The sequence below is a fragment of the Protomyctophum bolini genome, assembly GCF_963924005.1.
Source record: "Protomyctophum bolini genome assembly, chromosome: 1".
NCBI lineage: Eukaryota > Metazoa > Chordata > Actinopteri > Myctophiformes > Myctophidae > Protomyctophum > Protomyctophum bolini.
The window spans coordinates 51,125,731-51,144,997 of record NC_137862.1 but is presented as its reverse complement, the minus strand read 5'-3'; the positions used below and the strand labels follow the sequence as shown (position 1 = coordinate 51,144,997).

General features: G+C 43.8%; 1 protein-coding gene across 1 annotated transcript in view; it reads right to left on the bottom strand.

The window, feature by feature from the left end:
* Positions 1-19,267, bottom strand: part of LOC308312882 (protein kinase C-binding protein NELL1-like) — a gene marked incomplete at both ends in the record, with an annotated part of 297,622 nt that overhangs the window by 253,485 nt on the left and 24,870 nt on the right. The window contains one exon of the mRNA XM_080759648.1: positions 3,492-3,662. Within this exon, the coding sequence (XP_080615774.1) occupies positions 3,492-3,662 (171 nt within the window). The remainder of the gene's footprint in view (positions 1-3,491; positions 3,663-19,267) is intronic.

The following is a 19,267-nucleotide window of genomic DNA, read 5'->3' as shown; positions in this document are numbered from 1 at the left end:
CACCAACGCCCCCGCTGCTTTGACATCCAATCCTGCATACTGTCTCAATATGAAGAAGGAGCGCCCGAAGGTCTTTGTATTGGTTTCCGAGAATCTGTTACTTTTTATATCTGAACCGTTTCCACCCGGTTTGAATGTAGATGTCCTCAGAGCTTAATCAGTAGGCAAAAGATCTGTGATCATCTATCTGGCTACGCGAGATTACATTTGTACAAATTTCACTTAGATAATGTGAGTTAAAGTATTTTGCTTTGCATATATTCAAGCATGTGCATGCCATAATGTGTGTAATGTGTTTGTGTGTGTGTCTGTGTCCATGTGTCCGTCCGTGTGTGTGTCCGTGCATGTGTGCGTGTGTGTGTGTGCGTGCGTCCGTGTGTGCGCGTCCGTCCGTCCGTCCGTCCGTGTGTGTATGTGTGTGTCCGTGTGTGTCCGTGTCCGTGTGTGCATGTGTCCGTGTGCATAAATGTGTGTGTACTGAATGTTTGCGTACAGCCCGTCTCATTGTCCCCAATCTGTCCACGGCCACAGTTTGCCACAGTTAGGCAGGCGGGTGTGAACAAATATTTACCCTGATAAATACAGACAACTCATTAGCCGTGTCATATCCCAACAAGGCTCACTCAAGCTCAGTAAAAAGAAAACGAGCAGCACACCTGGTGGCACATTCAGACAGCATGTCTGAGAGTTCCATACTGTAAGCGTGTGACATGTGTATGCGTGTGCACGGCACGCGTGCCTTTGTGTGTGTGTGTGTGTGTGTGTGTGTGTATGGGTGCATACAGCATGTGTACTTGTGTACATCCACAAACCGCGCACATGAGTGCATATGTGAGTGCATGTGCATATACTGCATGGCTACAGTATGAGCCATCATCACACACTACTTCAATTCAGATACTTGAACACAGCAGCACCTCGTTTAAACTGATTACATGCGGAAGCAGTGGCAGCAGCTGACCAGCAAATGCAAATAATGAACGGAACGAAGCAAATGGGAGTTAGATTTGCAGTGGTATAACGAGCGGTTGTTGATAACAGTTGTTACGCTACTGTGTTCTTGCCACATTCGTCACTCTAGCCCAGTGGTAACCAACCTTTTCAAGCCCAAGAGCCCATTTTATTCCCAATTGTAAGCCAAGATCTACCACTAAAACGTGTTAGAAAAAACACTTGTTTTTTTGCTATTTCTGACAGGCTCAATGCATGTGCACACATCCACACAAAGACTAAAGCTTAAATTAGAATAAATACTTATAGTAAGTTATATTATCAATGTCAAATAATATTAAGACAAATTAGAAATAATTAGTATTAGAAATATTTTGTTTCTCATTTCAATGAATATTCACATTGGCAGATGTTCAAATGACATAGGCATAACATGACCATATATATTTGCACAGATATGGTGACATACTCTCAGGGTCAGCCCACCTTTAATGAGACTGCTGTGACTGAACTTTATCTGCAAGCGTTTTGAAATCATATTTAGTGATTGCCAGTCTGAGGGTGTCATTAAGATGTGAGTCAGTCATACGAGTTATATTTTCTAGATTCTAGATTTTATTATTTTCATTTGTGAAAAGGCCATTCTCTGCTCACAAGATACCAAAATTCCTTCTCTTTAGCTCTGACCTGCAGGTGACAGTCACTTACTAATCCAATAATCTCCATTTCAATATCTGAAGTTAATGCAAACACATCCTGCATTTTATCGGACAGCAGTTCAATGACAGTAGGCTCAGTAAAGAGGAAAGGAAAGCAGCTACTTGACTCATGCGTTGTACTTCAACAAGTTTTCATATTTCATATTTTTTGCTCTATGTGTGCATGTGTACATAATTCAAACTGTAGCGTTGATTATTGTCACGGACAGAAGTCATTCTTTCCCTTTGCATATGCCCTGGAGTGCACTCGCCTATTAGTTTGCATTGCAGACTGGTATATTCAGTATATTTTTCTCATTTTTATATTTTTGTTGTTGCTGCGCAGCAGTTGAGGAGAACGCAACTATGCATTCCTTTAACCCATTCTGACCGGGCACCCATTTTGGTGTCAGCATCATGTCGTGCTTTAGCTACTGAAAAATAGCAGATCTACAAGCTCATATCGCGCCACCGAGTGGCGCGATACGAGCTTGTAGGTCTGCTATTTTTGAAAAATTCGAAGAAAGACTGACATTTTTAGAATCTGATCTCAGGTCAGAATGGGTTAATCAGACCAGTGTGTGTCCAGTGGAAACCTCGTTTGAATCTGATCTCAGGTCAGAATGGGTTAAGCAACACAACTTCTGCAGCTGCATCCATATGTTTAGAATTTGCATCAATGATCAAATCCCAATAATAAAAAATATAACAACGAACAACGAAAACTGAAGTAGCAGCGGCGCTATCGGCTAGTAGTCCCAACTCTGTGTCTGCAGCCTGTCACGAGCCCGTAATGAACGCACGTTGTTCCGTATTTTAATGTCGGGTCGGAGAATAAATACAGTATGAATGACGGCGGGATTTATTTGACAACTCTGTCCTGCTTTCTTCACGAGAAGAGAAGAGCGCTCACAGCTGCTAATATGGTAGCAGCCCTGTGGCTGACCTGTCAGTTCTCTTTACGGCATGACGTAGTGTAGAATAGTTGAGATGTGAACCTGGGTCTGGGAAGCTCAGAGCTGCAGCCATTGGCTCATGATACGAGCACACGACCAATGGGACAGATCATTCAGTGTTGCTAAGATACCACCACCCCACCACACACGCACACACACCCTTGGACGATGGGGTCTATTCTCAAACTCAGAGCCACAGCGCTCTGCTCAAAATTAATTTGCATGTGACGAGCGGCACTGACATTATTCCAATGGGTCTGTCTGACACTTCGCGATCGACTGGAAACGTTCCCGCGAGCTACCGGTAGATCGCGAACCCCCGGTTGGTTACCCCTGCTCTAGCCCTATAGTTTTCCAACGCACCACAGCTTGTTTGGACCGGTCGACCGTCCCAAACTACTAATCCACTAATCTGTCTCATTGTAGAGTATAGATTGCCCTTTTCTCAGTTGCGTTAGGGCCGATTCAAACTCCTATTTTACCGCTGTTTCGGCGCTGTAGTGCCGAAATGATTTCGGCTCGTCAGAAATTTTCAGTAGCACCGAAGAGTCGACTTTAGGACGGTACCCTCCCCCCCCCCCCCCGAACCTCAAATGACTTCACATTGTAGGCTCTACAGAGCCGAACAGACTTTTATTCGGCTCCAAAATAGGAGTATGAATCGGCCCTTATAGACTCCACTTGGACATGTAGCGATCCACATGAATATATCAAGAAATGTAATCGTCGGGGACATGAGCCCAGACCTGTCCTGTGAGCAACTAGACTGGATCTTTGGAACACTCCACACTATATGGAGGATCCTGACACTTGCTAAGGATTCGGGGCTGGTGGTGGTATATATGGAACTGAGCTGGGTGCATGCACGTGTCTATAGGCCCGTTACCTGTTGCAGTCGACGTGCAGTAGCAGGTGGGACGCGCTGATGGTGAGGGCGATCTTATGCCACTGGCCGTCGGCGAGGCGGTAGGGGAAGGATTCGGAGCGAGGCTTGCCTTTGAAGCGGTAGTGGTAGCGGATCTCCTCTCTCACTCCGCTGCTCTCCAGCTCAAAGTAACTGCAGGGCAGAGAAAAGAAAACACTATATCAATCAGGGGCAGAGGGCAGCGATGCAGTTTGCAGTGAAAGATGCCATCTTTCTCGGAGGTATATATATACAGAACATTCCCCGATACAGAAAACGACACATTTTGCACCAAAATATAGTTAGCATTTTGGGTGATCTGGAAACATAATCTCTCAAAACTTGAGTTAGGGTTCATCAGCAGTATCATTTCCCACAACAAAACAAAGCGTGTATGTGTATATATATATAAATCATATATTTTTTTACACTAGTATACTGTGGACAGAGAGACAAAAGGGTGGTGGTGGTAATAGAAAGGGGAAGATGTTGCAACATGGTTGGTTCCGGGTTTGAACCCAGCAGCCAATCATCATGCTGTGTTCACTGGTGATTCCATCAGGTTGCCTTGTCTGTTCCAACTACTGGGTCTGTCTGTCTGTCTGTCTGCCTGTCTGCCTGCCTGCCTGCCTGCCTGCCTGTCTGTCTGCCTGCCTGCCTTCCCCAGCTCCTCTCCCAGCTGTCATGCCCTGGATCCGACGCCTTGATCAGCCACGCTAAATCCAGAGTCAACCAGCCACGCAGCGCAGCCAGAGGTAGCCAGCCATGACATTTCAGCTTCCTCTGGCTGCACCTAAATCCCCCCACCCCCCCTATCATGGAACCACAAGAGCCCCTGGTGCGCACGCACGCACGCACGCACGCACGCACACACCACACACACACAGCCTTTTTCCCCATTATCAAAACAATTTTGGAAACAATACATTCAAAAATACATAATTTGCATGCACACAAACCCTACAGTATGTACGTCTCACAGACACACACACACACACACACACACACACACACACACTGTCGGCCTTCATTCCGTGCAGCGTCCTAGCCATCCTCATGCATATTTATAGTCCAGGAGGACAAACTTGCTCCATGGAATACCAAGTGAGGCTGTGGGAAGCTGGCGTTATATCCACTGTACTATTTCCTCAGAGATGTATAACTGCATGAGAGAGAGTCAGACTCATCAGAACTGACATATCAACAACACTTCCTCTTCTTCTGAGGAGAAAACCTGCGTTCTTTTCCACACTGCTCAAGTATGGATTATGAAGGGCCAAAAGGTCCCCCCGATGGGTGTTTTGCAGGGACCTGCCCTTTTACCCGTCTGTAAAACACCTGGCCTCTCCAGACCACGAATGCAGCATTTGCTATGGTGAAATAAATGCAAATGCAACTCCTTTCCGTGCCATGCCGGAAGGCAGCGTTCAGGAGAATTGCTTTTTTTTCGCCCCCCGAAGTCTCCTGAACTTGAACTTGAACACAGTATTTTGAGTTGAACAACATTTTTGTTTAGAAATCCATGTCATATACGCCATGCATCCACGCCCCACCATCAGGTGATGTCACCAATTATTAAATTCTCAGCACCTGAGCTGTGATGTTTGAGTCTTTAAGAGCAAGTTATTTTTCTGTGAAATATATCATATAGCACTGAAAAATGTTTCCCTAAGTCTCAAGTCTATAGAAGTTTTTACTTTACATTTTGTTATACAGTGAGCGAGTCGTGTTCGGTCAAGCTTTCCTCTATGTTTTTGAGACCACCGCTCCAGTAGTTAAGTTTGAAAAAAAGGACGAAGAAAGGCGCAACAGTTTCCTCAGTACACCATACATCTCCGCTAGCTAAAGAGTGCTGGGTTGTGCTCCCGTAAATAGCTGATCTACAAGCTCGCAGCGCGACGCGTTGTGAGCTTGTAGATCTGCTATTTTTTTGCCCAAAAGTGCCCTCTTCTACAGGATTTCAGCCCCTGCCCCTGTCCCTGCGTGATTGTTTCCATCTAGCACACAATCTGAGAACGACAGGTAAGCGTGCTGCGACTAATCGACACAGGGACAGACATCGAGGACTCTTAGCTGGTCTTGGGGCTTTCATCGTTCTCTGGGGGAGCCTTTTTTTTTTTGCTGTTCATCACAATCCAAGCTCCAATAACCCTCTGCATGGAATAAATGCCTGAAAGTGAAGGGGTGAGAGGGTTGCGCTAATATTGAAACGATTAACAGTGCGCAAATTAACAAGCGTTGCAGGGAAGCACTTTCCTATAGGATATTAAATTGCATTTACGCAGATGAGATGGTGGCTGTTCCGGTTGCATATTCTGTATGCGCGGGCCCATTTGATAGTGTTTGCACATGTGTGTGTGTGTGTGTGTGTGTGTGTGTGTGTGTGTGTGTGTGTGTGTGTGCGCGTGCATGCATGCGTGTGTGTGTGTGTGTACGCTGTGTGTCAGGATGCAAGCATGCACGCGCATGTGTGTGCGTGTGTGAGCATTAGCCCAGCCAGGAGAGTGGATTTATATAGCATGTCACTCGGTCTGAAATTAACCCATTCTGACCTGAGATCAGATTCATACGAGGTTTCCACTGGACACACACTGGTCTGATTAGCACATTCTGACCTGAGATCAGATTCTAAAAATGTCAGTCGTTCTTTCGATTTTTCAAAAATAGCAGACATACAAGCTCGTAGCGCGCCACTCGGTGGCGCGCTATGAGCTTGTAGATCTGCTATTTTTCAATAGCTAAAGCATAACATGATGCTAACACCAAAATGGGTTCCCGGTCAGAATGGGTTAAATGAATACATCACTCTGTGGCCACATTGGGCACTGACCTGACAGCTCATTTCAGTCACGCTGGAGGAGAGAGAGAGAGAGCTGCTTCAACTTGTCATTTGGAGAAGAATCATTTGCATTGAATGAGCAGCCAAAACGACTGAGGCAAAGTTGATTTTATTGGCGGCTTCTTTGAGAGGCCAGGAGGAAGCCGAAAGAATAATGCAAAATTAAATACATAATAATAATAATAATGAACAAAGAAAGTGTAGTGTTGCACTACGGCAAACAATGACTTTACACTTACAGGACATTTGCCGTTATGTCCAATTGTATTCTGACTCAAATTAAGTATGGGGATGAGTGACTATACAGTATACTTAAATTCAACAGTACAGTCAACCGCTATTAGTGTACTGTATGGCAGTAGGTGTACAGGTGTAAGTGCCGAGATGTACAGGAGTATACAGAGATGGTTCAGTGGTCCATTTATGCAGATAAGTGGCGATTTTTCATATAAACATATAATTAATGTCATGACACTGAAAAGTAGCAGTGCATGCACATTGTGAGCAATGCAAAATCTGTGCTTATGTAATAGAAAAACAGCAATAAAAGTATAGCGGCCTTCCAGACAATGCTATACAGGAACAGTGAGTAGGAGATTTTTTGGCAGTGTGCGGGGGACGAGTTCTGCAAAGCCTGCTTGAGTTAGGCGACAGCTCTTGGCAAGCAAATGTTGAGATGACAGGTGTTCTTGGTCATACCGGAAGGGATGGCTGCTTGTGTGTGTGTGTGTGTGTGTGTGTGTGTGTGTGTGTGTGTGTGTGTGTGTGTATGGGACCTGTTGAAGATATCCTATCCGTAGCATCATGCAAAGATTGGGTCATCAGGTCAGTCACCCACTCGGTAGCTGGACAGGGTGGAGTCTATTCTTGGATTTAGCAAATTAAAGCACTGGAGGACGATAAGATAGAGTGCTTTCAGTAGATATCCACTGCAGAACTGGTGGTGATGAGCCACGATAATGCCACGGGTGGCAACCTACCAAGTCAAACTCTATGAACTTACTTGAGCAAACTGACTGTGATTCTTCACTGCCGTAGGCAATGCTGCACCTCTCTGCTGTGCACAAGTGTACACACTACCCTCCCTGCGCCCGTCTGATATTCGCTAGTCCATATAATCTCCATCGTGAAGACAGACAAACAAGTCAGTTCTGATACAAACAACTTGTTTGCTTTGGAAAAAGAAAGATATCATCTTATCTTGCAAAGTTCAATAAATGTTTAATTAAATGCAACGCAAAATTGCCAGGAGGCATCTATCTTATCTCAGTATAGACAAGGAAATGCATTTCCATTGTCTGCAAATTAGACCGCTCGGAAAAGTCAATCACCAGAATTGTGGCTAAAATCATCCATGGTGGGTGTGATCTGACAAAAAAAAATAATACTAGTGCTGCATTAATTAGCTACGTTTGCCACAGGAACATCACGATATTGTATCATGAATTATGAAATGCAGGGCTTGAAATTGCAACTGTTTTTCGACGCATATGGTCCTGAAATGTTTTGTTTGGTGTGTCTCAAAATATAATTGGCAGCATTTTGTGAAAGTGCAAATTCTTCTAGCGCAACCAAAATGTGTTCTGGTCTTCTCCTGCCATCCAAAAAAACCCCCCAAAAACATGTCTTGATTGTTGCGAGTGCTCTGTGGCGTAGCATGGAGATATAGATTGCTCATTGACACAACAGAGCAGAGTTCTCTGGAGACTCCAGTCTGTTATGTTAAATGGGGGCTTGGGTTGGGTAAGAATTGACTGGTTTACAATTAGTTTATGCTTACTTTAGTCCTGGGTTTTGATTTGTTCTCCTCTGTTTTTTTGGATTTTGGATTTATTTAATAGATCCACATTAGCTTACTGAGAGTCACAGCAGCTATACTCTTCCTGGGGTCTTAACCCATTCTGACCGGGCACCCATTTTGGTGTTAGCATCATGTTATGCTTTACCTATTGAAAAATAGCAGATCTACAAGCTCATATCGCGCCACCGAGTGGCGCGATACGAGCTTGTAGGTCTGCTATTTTTGAAAAATTCGAAGAACGACTGACATTTTTAGAATCTGATCTCAGGTCAGAATGGGTTAATCAGACCAGTGTGTGTCCCGTGGAAACCTCGTATGAATCTGATCTCAGGTCAGAATGGGTTAAATATCATCATCAAAAGCATTTCTTCCATATTATTACAACATTCATCCAACACAACAATACAACACAAAACAACTCATGATCCAGTCTACTACATTCGATAGCTAGCTCCACAGTACAATCCAATTTTCAACATTGATAGTAAAGCACATATACATTATAATGGAACGGAGAGATACACGGTAGAAAAAGTGTGTAGCCGTTACTCGTTTGCTATACACAAGGCTTCTTGTGTGGCTAATTTGGTGTGCTGGGGGGAGATATATGTTACATGGTTTGGGTCTCCACAATTTGCCATATGGGGCGTTTAGACCAGGATTCGGTAAGGGTAACGTTACTGTACATACGGTGTGCAAAACAAAAAGCAGTTATTTTGGAGTGTTCCCCTGCTATAGGCAATGGCACGCTGGGACGCTCGGAACGAGGCTAGTATGTCACTGCTTGTCTGTTGTGGATGCAGGTACCTGGTAGGTGGAACTGGGCTTTCTCATTCTCCCCCTTGCACACTTTTGATTGCACGGAGTGGCTGGGGAAGCTGGGGCAGCAAGGCACACCTTTGGTGTGTTGAGTGCTTTACCGTATAGGTCATACATGGGCCACATGCGGCCCCCACCTCGCTTAATGTGGCCATCGGGTTAATATCAGAATACTGATTCATTATTGATTTCAGCTGTTACAATGCCAAACATCCAAACATGACCCACTTTAATTACGTCTTTCTAGTTTCTACACATGTAGCTTAATGACTAGTATTAAAATGTTAATGTCATTTTATGTCCAATGCAATTGTATTTAACTTAATAAAGTTAACACAACTTTAACTACGTGCATTTAAAATTCCAATTCAAAAATGGCAAAAAATTATAATTGAGGATTTTCAATTCAATTCAAATAATAGCAAAAATAGCTGATCTACAAGCTCAAAACGTGTCACACTGCGACACGTTTTGAGTTTGTAGATCGGCTATTTTTGCTACGACGAGTAATGCAATGCAATGTGGCTCTCTGGAGTGAGTGTGGAACTACAGTGGCACTCGCTATCATCAAAGTTGCCCATCCCTGCTGTATGTGATAAAGAGGAGCTGGAGATGCTTTGAGAGGCTTTGAGTTTGCTCATCACAGGAGGTACCTCTGCTGCTGACAATGGAAGCTGTGACTTGGACCTGGGAAACTGCTGGCTTGGCAGGAGAAAAAAAAAACGGGTTCCCTTTGTTCCATTCAGTCCGCCTGAGCAGTAATAAACCTCGCCTCCCATTCCTCGATGCTGAACCAGAAAAAAAATGTCTCTCTGCTTTTGCAAAAGGTGTATTATCATACCGGGACAGTGAGGCAGAGGCAGGGGGGCAAGAGAGGAAGGTTTGATTGTGCCAGCAGAGTGACTGAGAAGCAGAGAGGGAGCCACGGAATGTATGATTGGATTTGGCCCAAGCGGTAGAGCTAGCTTGGTTCCTTTAGTCTTCTGAATGCAAAGGGGACACATTAGAATAGGAGAGAATGGGCACATGCTGTGGGAGGGCTTCAACAGGGCCTGTCCCTGCAAAGAGGGCCTCTGAGGGATAGCGACAAATCCAGGCTCATGGTGGAGTGGAGCCTGACACAGCTCACTCCGTCTCGCAATTTAATTACACTCGCACCGTACGCCTCCAAACAGACACAACAGATGGCTTTCAGCGAGGTTAAGTCAGTGTGGTATCGTTTGCGGTGGCAGTGATTTCCCCACTCTGAAAGACACATAAAAATAATGAATACAACCGCCCTAGGAAATACGGTAAAAAGCTAAAGTACTAACAAAATGTGAAGCTGAAAAGTCAAACAAAAATGAAAAAGTTAGCGGGCTAGCCCCTCCTATATAGAGGTTTAATGTTTGTTTTTAGTTCAATGTTTGTTTTAAAAATGCTATTGACAATAAAGAGAATTTAATGTTTGGTATACAGTCCCAATGTTTGTTTTACATCATGTAAGATGATAAGCGCGCCCCTCACTTTACACGGGTGTGATTTTTTTTGTCAAATAGCCCCTCCCACTAACTTCGGACGACAATTACGGCCGAAAGACACGGAGTATCAAAATTCTGCCTGTGATGTTTTAATCGGATAGGTCCGGAGATGTACCGACTTCTGTGAGATTTGGACAAAATCTGTAGGAGCAAAACGTGTGTTTGAGAAAAATCTAAATGGCGGAAAATCTATTCTGACAGAAAATATATGGGGAGATGTCATGACCCAAGGAATCCATTGCACAAATAAATGTATATAAATTGACAGAGCAGTGGCCTACTTGGAACGATGCATGTTGGAAATGAATGCCCCACCCAGTTATTATGTCTGTGTCCCTTGTATGCTCATATATTGAGTTCTTTGTCAGGCATGCCCAAATATGGAATCTATGCAGATGCCAGAATGATGTCAGAACAGGCCAGCTACACTGGGCAGGGGTCCTGTCCAGAGCCCAGGCAGAGGCCTTTTGTGGCGGTTCTGGACAACCGTGTGTCCGACCGACACGACACTCCCTGTGGGGGTGTGGAACGTGTATCGAATTTGAAGTCGGTGGGGCGAACGCTTCTCGAGTTACGTGGATTACACACACACACACACACACACACACACACAAAACTGTTACTAGTTTGGTTGCCCTGTTATGGTATTCAGCATGAGAGCTCTGAGTTTTTACTTTATATTTTAGCTAAATACATGAGCAACCATCCTTGCATGTAAATAAATCAGTCTGAAACTTTTAAACACGAGCAGCTTCTCTCTCTTTAAATGTAACAAAATAATAACTACACAAATACATGGGTGATATAATAAGCACTACAGGAAGGCAGGAAGGTTTCAAGCAAACCACATTCTCTTCAATGCACATGCAAATTAAAGTGAGCACAGCCGGGAGTACTAGACACACAGTACACATGGAGGGAGTCGAGCGCTGTCGAAGGTTCAGATAACTCAGCGAGGATGGCAGAAGATAGAGCCTGGCTAATAAGCCAGACTCAAATCACGCTGTCAATTTTGTTTTGCCAACGGCTGATTCGGTCTGGCTTATTAGCCAGGCTTGGCAGAAGAGAGTTTAGGAGGCCTGTGGATCAGCGGTTCCCAAAGTGGGGTGCGGGGAGCCCCAGGGGTCCTTGAGGGAGTTCCAGGGGGTCCCCCAGCTAAATTAAAGTTTGTTAACAAAATGGACCATTATGGGTCTGCTGTGATACAAATGGAACCAAACGGGTTCCATTTGTACACTCCGAGTCAAATAATTATAATAATAAAACAATATAAATTGGAGTCCCAATGATGAAAATGCCTTAAACATAGGGGTCCGCAGTAGCTTAATGCATGTCCAACTGCTGGTGCTTGAAATGAAAACGGGTTGAGAATCACAGAGCCGTAAAAATCTTCTCTTACAGGGGTCCCTGGCGCATCATTTCAAACGGGGGTCCGCGGGCTAATTAGTGTCAATTTGGAGGGTCCGTTTGCGAACCACTGCTGTAGATGGCATGGAATTTAAAGGAAAGACATGCAAATGAGGCTGCCTTGAGAAGAGATAACAACCTCGATACGTGGTTGCCAACCATCTGCTGACTGGAATAGGAGAATATGTCCCAGAGGGGATACAACAAAAAAACCTATTAACTGCTGTCGATGACACAAATTACAACAGATTAAAACAAAAAGAAAAAAAACTGTTGGGCGCTCCAAACATCCATAAAACAATTCCTGTGATCTCACAAGAGCTGAAAGCCAACGTCGGGGGAATATACAACACAAATAAAATTAAAAGTATTTGACATGCGGATGATTCGGATGGTGCATAACGGTCTATAAATAGCCTAACGTCATTAATTGAGCCCGGATGACCGAGAGATGATTAATGTGTACACTTGGATTAGGGTGACGAGTCGACAAAGCCCGTCCGTCCACACATCTCTAATAGATTAGACTGTAGTTTAACGGGGTGTCCATTTAGCTCAGCGTGAATCAGCGGATCAGTCGGATCCAGAGAGAGAGAGAGAGAGAGAGCGAGCGAGTGCATTTTCCAGCACCAGCGTCGGCCGCGGCCGCGGCGTCGCCGCCCGAACTGCTGTCAACAGCCACCGGGCGGCAGTGTTTCCACATCAATCCGACACCCTGGCCTACACCACCAAACACTAAAACCTAACCAGGCTCACAGGGAAGCCACGGGTGATTTTTTTAACTGGCAACGCATGTCGGGAGCCACTGGTGAGTTGCGTCCAGCCACGCATGTGTCTTACGGGAGACACATGTCGGGAGCCACTGGTGAGTTGCGTCCAGCCACGCATGTGTCTTACGGGAGACACATGTCGGGAGCCACTGGTGAGTTGCGTCCAGCCACGCATGTGTCTTACGGGGCAAACGCATGTCACGAGCCACGGTACACTGCTGCGGCTGTTATTGGTACAGTTGCCGCGTCTTGAACAGCGGACGCCGCATGGACCCCCCCCCATCAGCAGTTGTCGCCCCACCCCCCTACTGCATAATGCATAATGCTCTCTTCACAATGTAAATAGTATCCCAAGCGGCACAATTTACCACTTATGTCGATGGAAATAAGCGAATTAGCACAAAAACCCAACCCCCATTGAGAGCTTATATAGGGAAATAGCCAATAATGCACTTTTGCACAAAATAACATCTGGACCTCTTTGGTGCAAAGATATCGCAGGTAATCCATTTAATTCATTGCGACGCTGGTGAAACGTTAGCTTTGTGCCTAGAACATGCCTCATTTTAAAATCAACACCTCCACGTGCAAACTCGACGCAGTGCGCTGTGGTATCTTAGACGCGTGGGAAGATGATAGCGCCTGCACAACATGCTTAAAATATGTTCTAGTGCAGGGGTGACTATATTTCCAAAAAATATAGCCGATCTACACGCTCAAAACGCACGTGTTTTGAGCGGGGGGCGAGTACAAGCTTTGCTTTGCGTTGTCGCAGAGTGCCGTGTTTACGTCGGCAGCCTGAACAGAAGAATCATCGTTAAATCCAAACAGCAGCAATCCACGGAAATTGAAATTAGGAAGTAATCCAAAAGTAATCTGTCTGTTGACAGGGGGAGACAATCTTGTGCCTCGTGCACATGCACATGCAAGCTAAGCCAAAAGCAGGGACAGTCACAAAGAAAAAACAAAAACAAAGGATTACCGACACACACCCTTTTAGATGCTCCCACAATATTGATGATCTGTACGACATCTTGACCTATGCCGTCTTCGTCAGGTATACAACAGGTGCACCCATTTGTTTTTGGATGAGCGTGCGTTATCCTGAACCGTCTTCCGACAGCCAAACAAAGCGCAGTGTTGTCAGGTCCAGGCCAGACGAAGGTCACAGGCACTGCCGAATTCATTCCACTCAGACCGACCAGTCATTCCCCCAGAGATCACAGCAGTAAGATATCACAGCCAGCCGAAAACACTCAAAACCGGCTACTCCAACCCAGTGCAGTTCAGTACAAAATCCAGTAAAAAAAGAGGTAAAAGGTCACTGAAAGAAAAATCTAAGGTCCACAAGTGGATAAGTGTTATGTAAACTGTGTATCTCTCACACAATTCTCAGACCGGTTATTTAAACTGGAAGTTTTTGCACTACTCATCCCTGCTTGGTATTACTGCTGCTCACACTGATGCTGATAAGAGTGGTCTTTATACCCAGCTGTGCAGCAATGCACAGCTGGGTAAAATACAGGGTATAACTAATTAGTATGAGATTGATCGTGGGCATACAGTGCTGTACAATTGACTATGTTAAAGGTATCCAGCTGTTCTTGAAAACAGATTATAATTATTATCTCATCAAATTATTTTCTCATTACATTTTCAAAGTATTTAAAGGACAACTTTAGTTTTTTTCAACCAAGGTTCATGTTTTAGGTTGTTATTAGAGAAACTAAAAGGTGAGTGTTCATTTTCTTTCATTTGCTGCTTTCTTTCGTTTTAGGGATTTTAGCAGTTTTTGACAGGGGGGCGGGGGCATTCGAGCATGGGGCTAAATATGTATTTTTTAACACAATTTTATGGTGATTTATTTTTGTATGGTTTCTTATAGTCCTAATAAACACCAGGAAATTACATCTGGCCACAAAAGATCACAGGATCTATTGAATGTGACAAACTTACATATTGAGCCTATACACACAGTATAAGCCTTCCCCCAGTAGGCTACCTTCACATTCAGTAGATCCTGTGATCTTCTGTGGCCAGATGTAATTTCCTGATGTTTATTAGGACTATAATAAACCATAAAAAAAGAAATCGCCATAAAATTGTGTTAAAAAATACATATTTAGACCCATGCTCGAATGCCCCCGCCCCCCTGTCAAAAACAGCTAAATTCCCTAAAACGAAAGAAAGCAGCAAATGAAAAAAGATTAACACTCATCTTTTACTTTATCTAATAACAAACTAAAACATGAACCTTGGTTGAAAAAAACTAAAGTTGTCCTTTAACAGAAAAGCAGTTAGAATCCAAAATGCATCATAACAAGGAATATGTTTTTTTTTGACATATTGGTTGTTCAGTTTGACCCACCAGTTTTGGAGATATGGCTTATAGAGTAATGTCTTGCAGAAAACAGCGAGTTGAGAAAACAAGTCTCCAACATTGCACCTAGCTACTGTACATGTTTAAGCATTTATTTCATATTTGCATGTCTGACACGTATGTCAGACATGCTCTAGATCTAGAATGTGAAGAGTCTGCCTGTGCTATTAACCCATTAAAAAAATATGTTTCTCTCTTGTGGTGAAAAGCTGGAGTTTGCGCGATGGCAGGCTCTCAGTCAAATCTGGTCACATGTTATGGCGACCAGTAACACAGGATTCAACAAAATTGTCCAATTCCACTCGCAGGAGAATGTGAGCTTGGTTGTAGGCCATGGGCCGGAAGCCTCTAACGGCTTTAGTTTTTGAGTTGGTTGTTCCTCATCAAGGAACTGATATTGTAACTGAAATGTTTCCAGCTTTGATTTGGGCACATTAATGAAATGGAGCAATCCAAACTTCCATTTTAAGCAGACACATTTTCCCATTGACCTATAATGTGAAAATGTGAAAACTCACATTCAATCATTTTTTTCTCTGAATTTTGAGGGGAGGTTCATTATAATTACAAAAAATAATTACAAAATAATTATCTCAGCCGGCCTCATGGTGGCGCTATAACAGCCCACATTACGTTTCACCCTAAAACTCTATAAACGTAAGGTCGTAAAATAAAAATCTCCTTTTCCCTGGATTCCTTGGCTCATGACGCATCTCCCCATATAGGCCATCTCCCCATATAGGCCACTACCTCACAACGTTATTCAAATATGATCCTCTGGCCATCATTGTTAGTGCAGGCACCCTCACACGTTGTGAATGTTCACCATGCAGTCTCACTGGCAGCCTCTGATGAACAGCTCACTACTTATTATCAATTTGTCAATGACCATGCCATCACCACTTGAAACATTAACCAATGTCAGTCCGGGTGTGTCCCGGGATATAAACCCTCACCCAGTTCACAACCCTCACACTCCACAACCCTCACTTACAGTAGCCAACAGCTCCAGCCCCAGGCAGCCATGCGTTACTGACAAATGTACACCTGTGACCTTGGTTCTTGGTATGTACTTTCTTTGCCATGTGGTGATTATTCTGAGCTACACATCTGATTTACAATATCTAACTTGGTTACACCGTTTAACAGCTTGTTATTCTCCTCTGGTTTTTACTTTAAAGTAGAACGATCATGCTGTGTAATACACTACATTATTAATGTGTACCATTTTGTTTGCTTTATCAGAAACCACATGGTGAATGGAAAGGAGAAATAAATCAGTGTACTGTAATTTGTTACTCACAGTACCAGAGTCACAATATCAGCCTAATGTACAGACATGTGGGATGTAGTGGCCTTTTGACATGCTGAATCAATGTAGCTTATGTAGGAGGAAGGTTCTCAAGGGACTTGCTACCATTCGTTTGACATCAGTTTTACCCGACTATGGGAAATGGAAGCCCATACTCAAAGCCTTTCTCAAATGGTACCAAGTCCTTCTAGGTCTCTAGGACGTTCCTCCCACTGACTGGAGCATGTAAAATGGCACTGCTGTGCTGCAGACCAGCTTCAATTGTAATCGGGAAACATACACATCCAACAAAATATCCTAGATTTCAATATTGTTGGGCTGGTACTGGGAATCCACGACTGAGACTTGGGAACCTTTACTGGACCCATCCTACAGATGACCGAAAAGCTTGCGCTATCCTCCTCCACTGTGGCTGTAAAAGTTAATGTAGTGGGTGCTGCAAATGCTGTAACGCTGCATGGAGTCTGTTGCACCTCAATATGTGTGTCAATATATTACTGTGTTTAGTTGTTCTGCATATAGAGCTGACCACCCACGTTTCTCCAGTAAAAGATTCACTGATTTATTTCTCATTTCCATTCACCATGGTTTCTGATAAAGCAAACAAAAATGGTGCAAATTAATATTGTAGTGTATTTTACACAGCATGATCGTTCTACCAAAACCAGAGGAGCATAACAAGCTGTTAAACGGTGTAACCAAGTTAGATACTTGTAAATGAGAAATGTAGCTCCGAATAATCAACACAAAGAAAGTACATACAGAACCAAGGTGTACATTTGTCAAGAACGCATGGCTGCCTGGGGCTGGAGCTGTTGACTACTACGGACTACTGCAGCCCTAAAGTCACAACTGCTGCAACAACTGAACATTTGTTCAAAGATTGTTGGACAACAACTTCAGAAACTTTATAAATCCACATATGATAACAGCATCCTAAGGTTAGCAAGGAATATCACCTCTAATACTAAGCATGTGTTGTATGGATGGAGAATATAGGTTGCTACCTTCAGGAAGGAGATATCGTGTACCAGCATACAATAAGGTCAGACTAAAGAGGTCCTTTGTCTACCAGTCGACCTTGAGGCTTAATCAGGAGATGTAGTAGCCACAGGATAATCTAAGCGGTGGATATTGCTCATGTCTTTATGTATGTAAATTGTCCTGTTCTTTGTGTTTGTATATGTGTTCTGCATACTTGGCTGCTGTGTCGCAAGACAAATTTCAGTGTGAACTGACAATAAAGTACTATATCATATCATATCATACTGTAAGGGAGGGTTGTGAACTGGTTGAGGGCTTGGGACACACCCAGACTGTCAATGGTTAATGTGTCAAGTGGTGATGGCAAGCAACTGTCATTGGCAATAAGTAGTGAGCTGTCCATCAGAGGCTGCCAGTGAGACAGCATGGTGAAAATTCACAATATGGGGATGTGAGGGTGCCTGCACCAACAATGATGGCCAGATGATCATATTTGAATAACGTAGTTGTGAGGTAGTGGCCTATACCGTATGGGGAGATGCGTCATGAGCCAAGGAATCCAGGGAAAAGAAGATTTTTATTTTACGACCTACGGTTCAAGAGTTATAGGGCGAAACGTAATGTGGGCTGTTATAGCGCCACCATGAGGCCGGCTGATGTAATTCTATTGTAATTCATTTTTGAAATGATTATGAACCACCCCTCCAAGTGTTGTAACTTTAGCCCTTAAAGTTTCCGAGGAAAGAAATACTTGAATGTGAGTTTTTGCATTTTCCCATTATAAGTCAATGGGAAAATGTGCCCGTTTAAAATGGAAGTTTGGATTGCTCCGTTTCATGAATGTGCACAAAGTAAAGCTGAAAACATTTGTTACAGTACTTACAAGGATTTTATCTGTCTACTGTGAAAAAAATAACGCAGTTCCGAGGTGGGGTCCTAATATGAAAGTCACGATAACAGCCTATTGGCCTTGAATAGGCCTTTAATGCTACAGTACATTTTGCTCCAGAGAGCTCAATATGCTGCGCGTAGCGTGTCATTCTGTCTTCGAGCCTGGAGGAGGAGATTACAGTCAGTTTGGCTCCATTTAGACACACTGTTGTTTGGCCAGCCTGCTGTGCAACAATTAGGCCCGCAGGTAACGAGAGTATGTGTGTGCGGCGTGTGCACAAGAGACACAGAGAGAAAGAGAGATCAAGAAAAAGAGAGAGCAACACATGGAGTAAAGTGAAGTGAGAAATGTCAAGGTCACTGAAAGTACTCAGCAGGGGCCACACACACACATACACACACACACACACACACACACACACACCTACGCTAACCTCCACACCACTTTCACCTTCAAAGGAGAGAGTGAAAATCAATGCATTGCAGCCTGCCCTTTTATAAATAACGCCATTTATTTGTGTGGTTTAACACTGTGTAAAGTATGTCGTGCTCTTTGCTGTACAAAGAGCAGTAGAAACGACAAAATATTCAATCCATTCAAATCCATTTGAAGAGGTAGGACGTTATCGATGTGCACACAAGGATACTCCAAAGGTCAAATCAGGCCAAGCAAGGAGACCGACCGACGGGGCGGTTATTGTGTGTCTGTTATGGGACAGCGCATTGTGCTCATTTAAAGACAACCCACATCTCCAGAGACATTACACATTCAGGTTTGGGGAAAGGGAAACGGAGCGTTTCACTGATAGTTGACTACAGTATCTGGAAAGTGTCCTCTGCATTTATTCCAGTGGTTCCCTTGTGTGCAGTAACTAACTAACTAACTGTGTGCAGAGGCACACTGGTGTGACTATGAGACAAGTCCAGGTGACAACCAACTCTTTTTTTTAGGCTGGCTTCGAACTAAGGTTTTCAAAAAGCAGTGCAAACGAGTTGGGCACGCCCCCAAGTGGTTTGTTTGCACCGATTCAAATA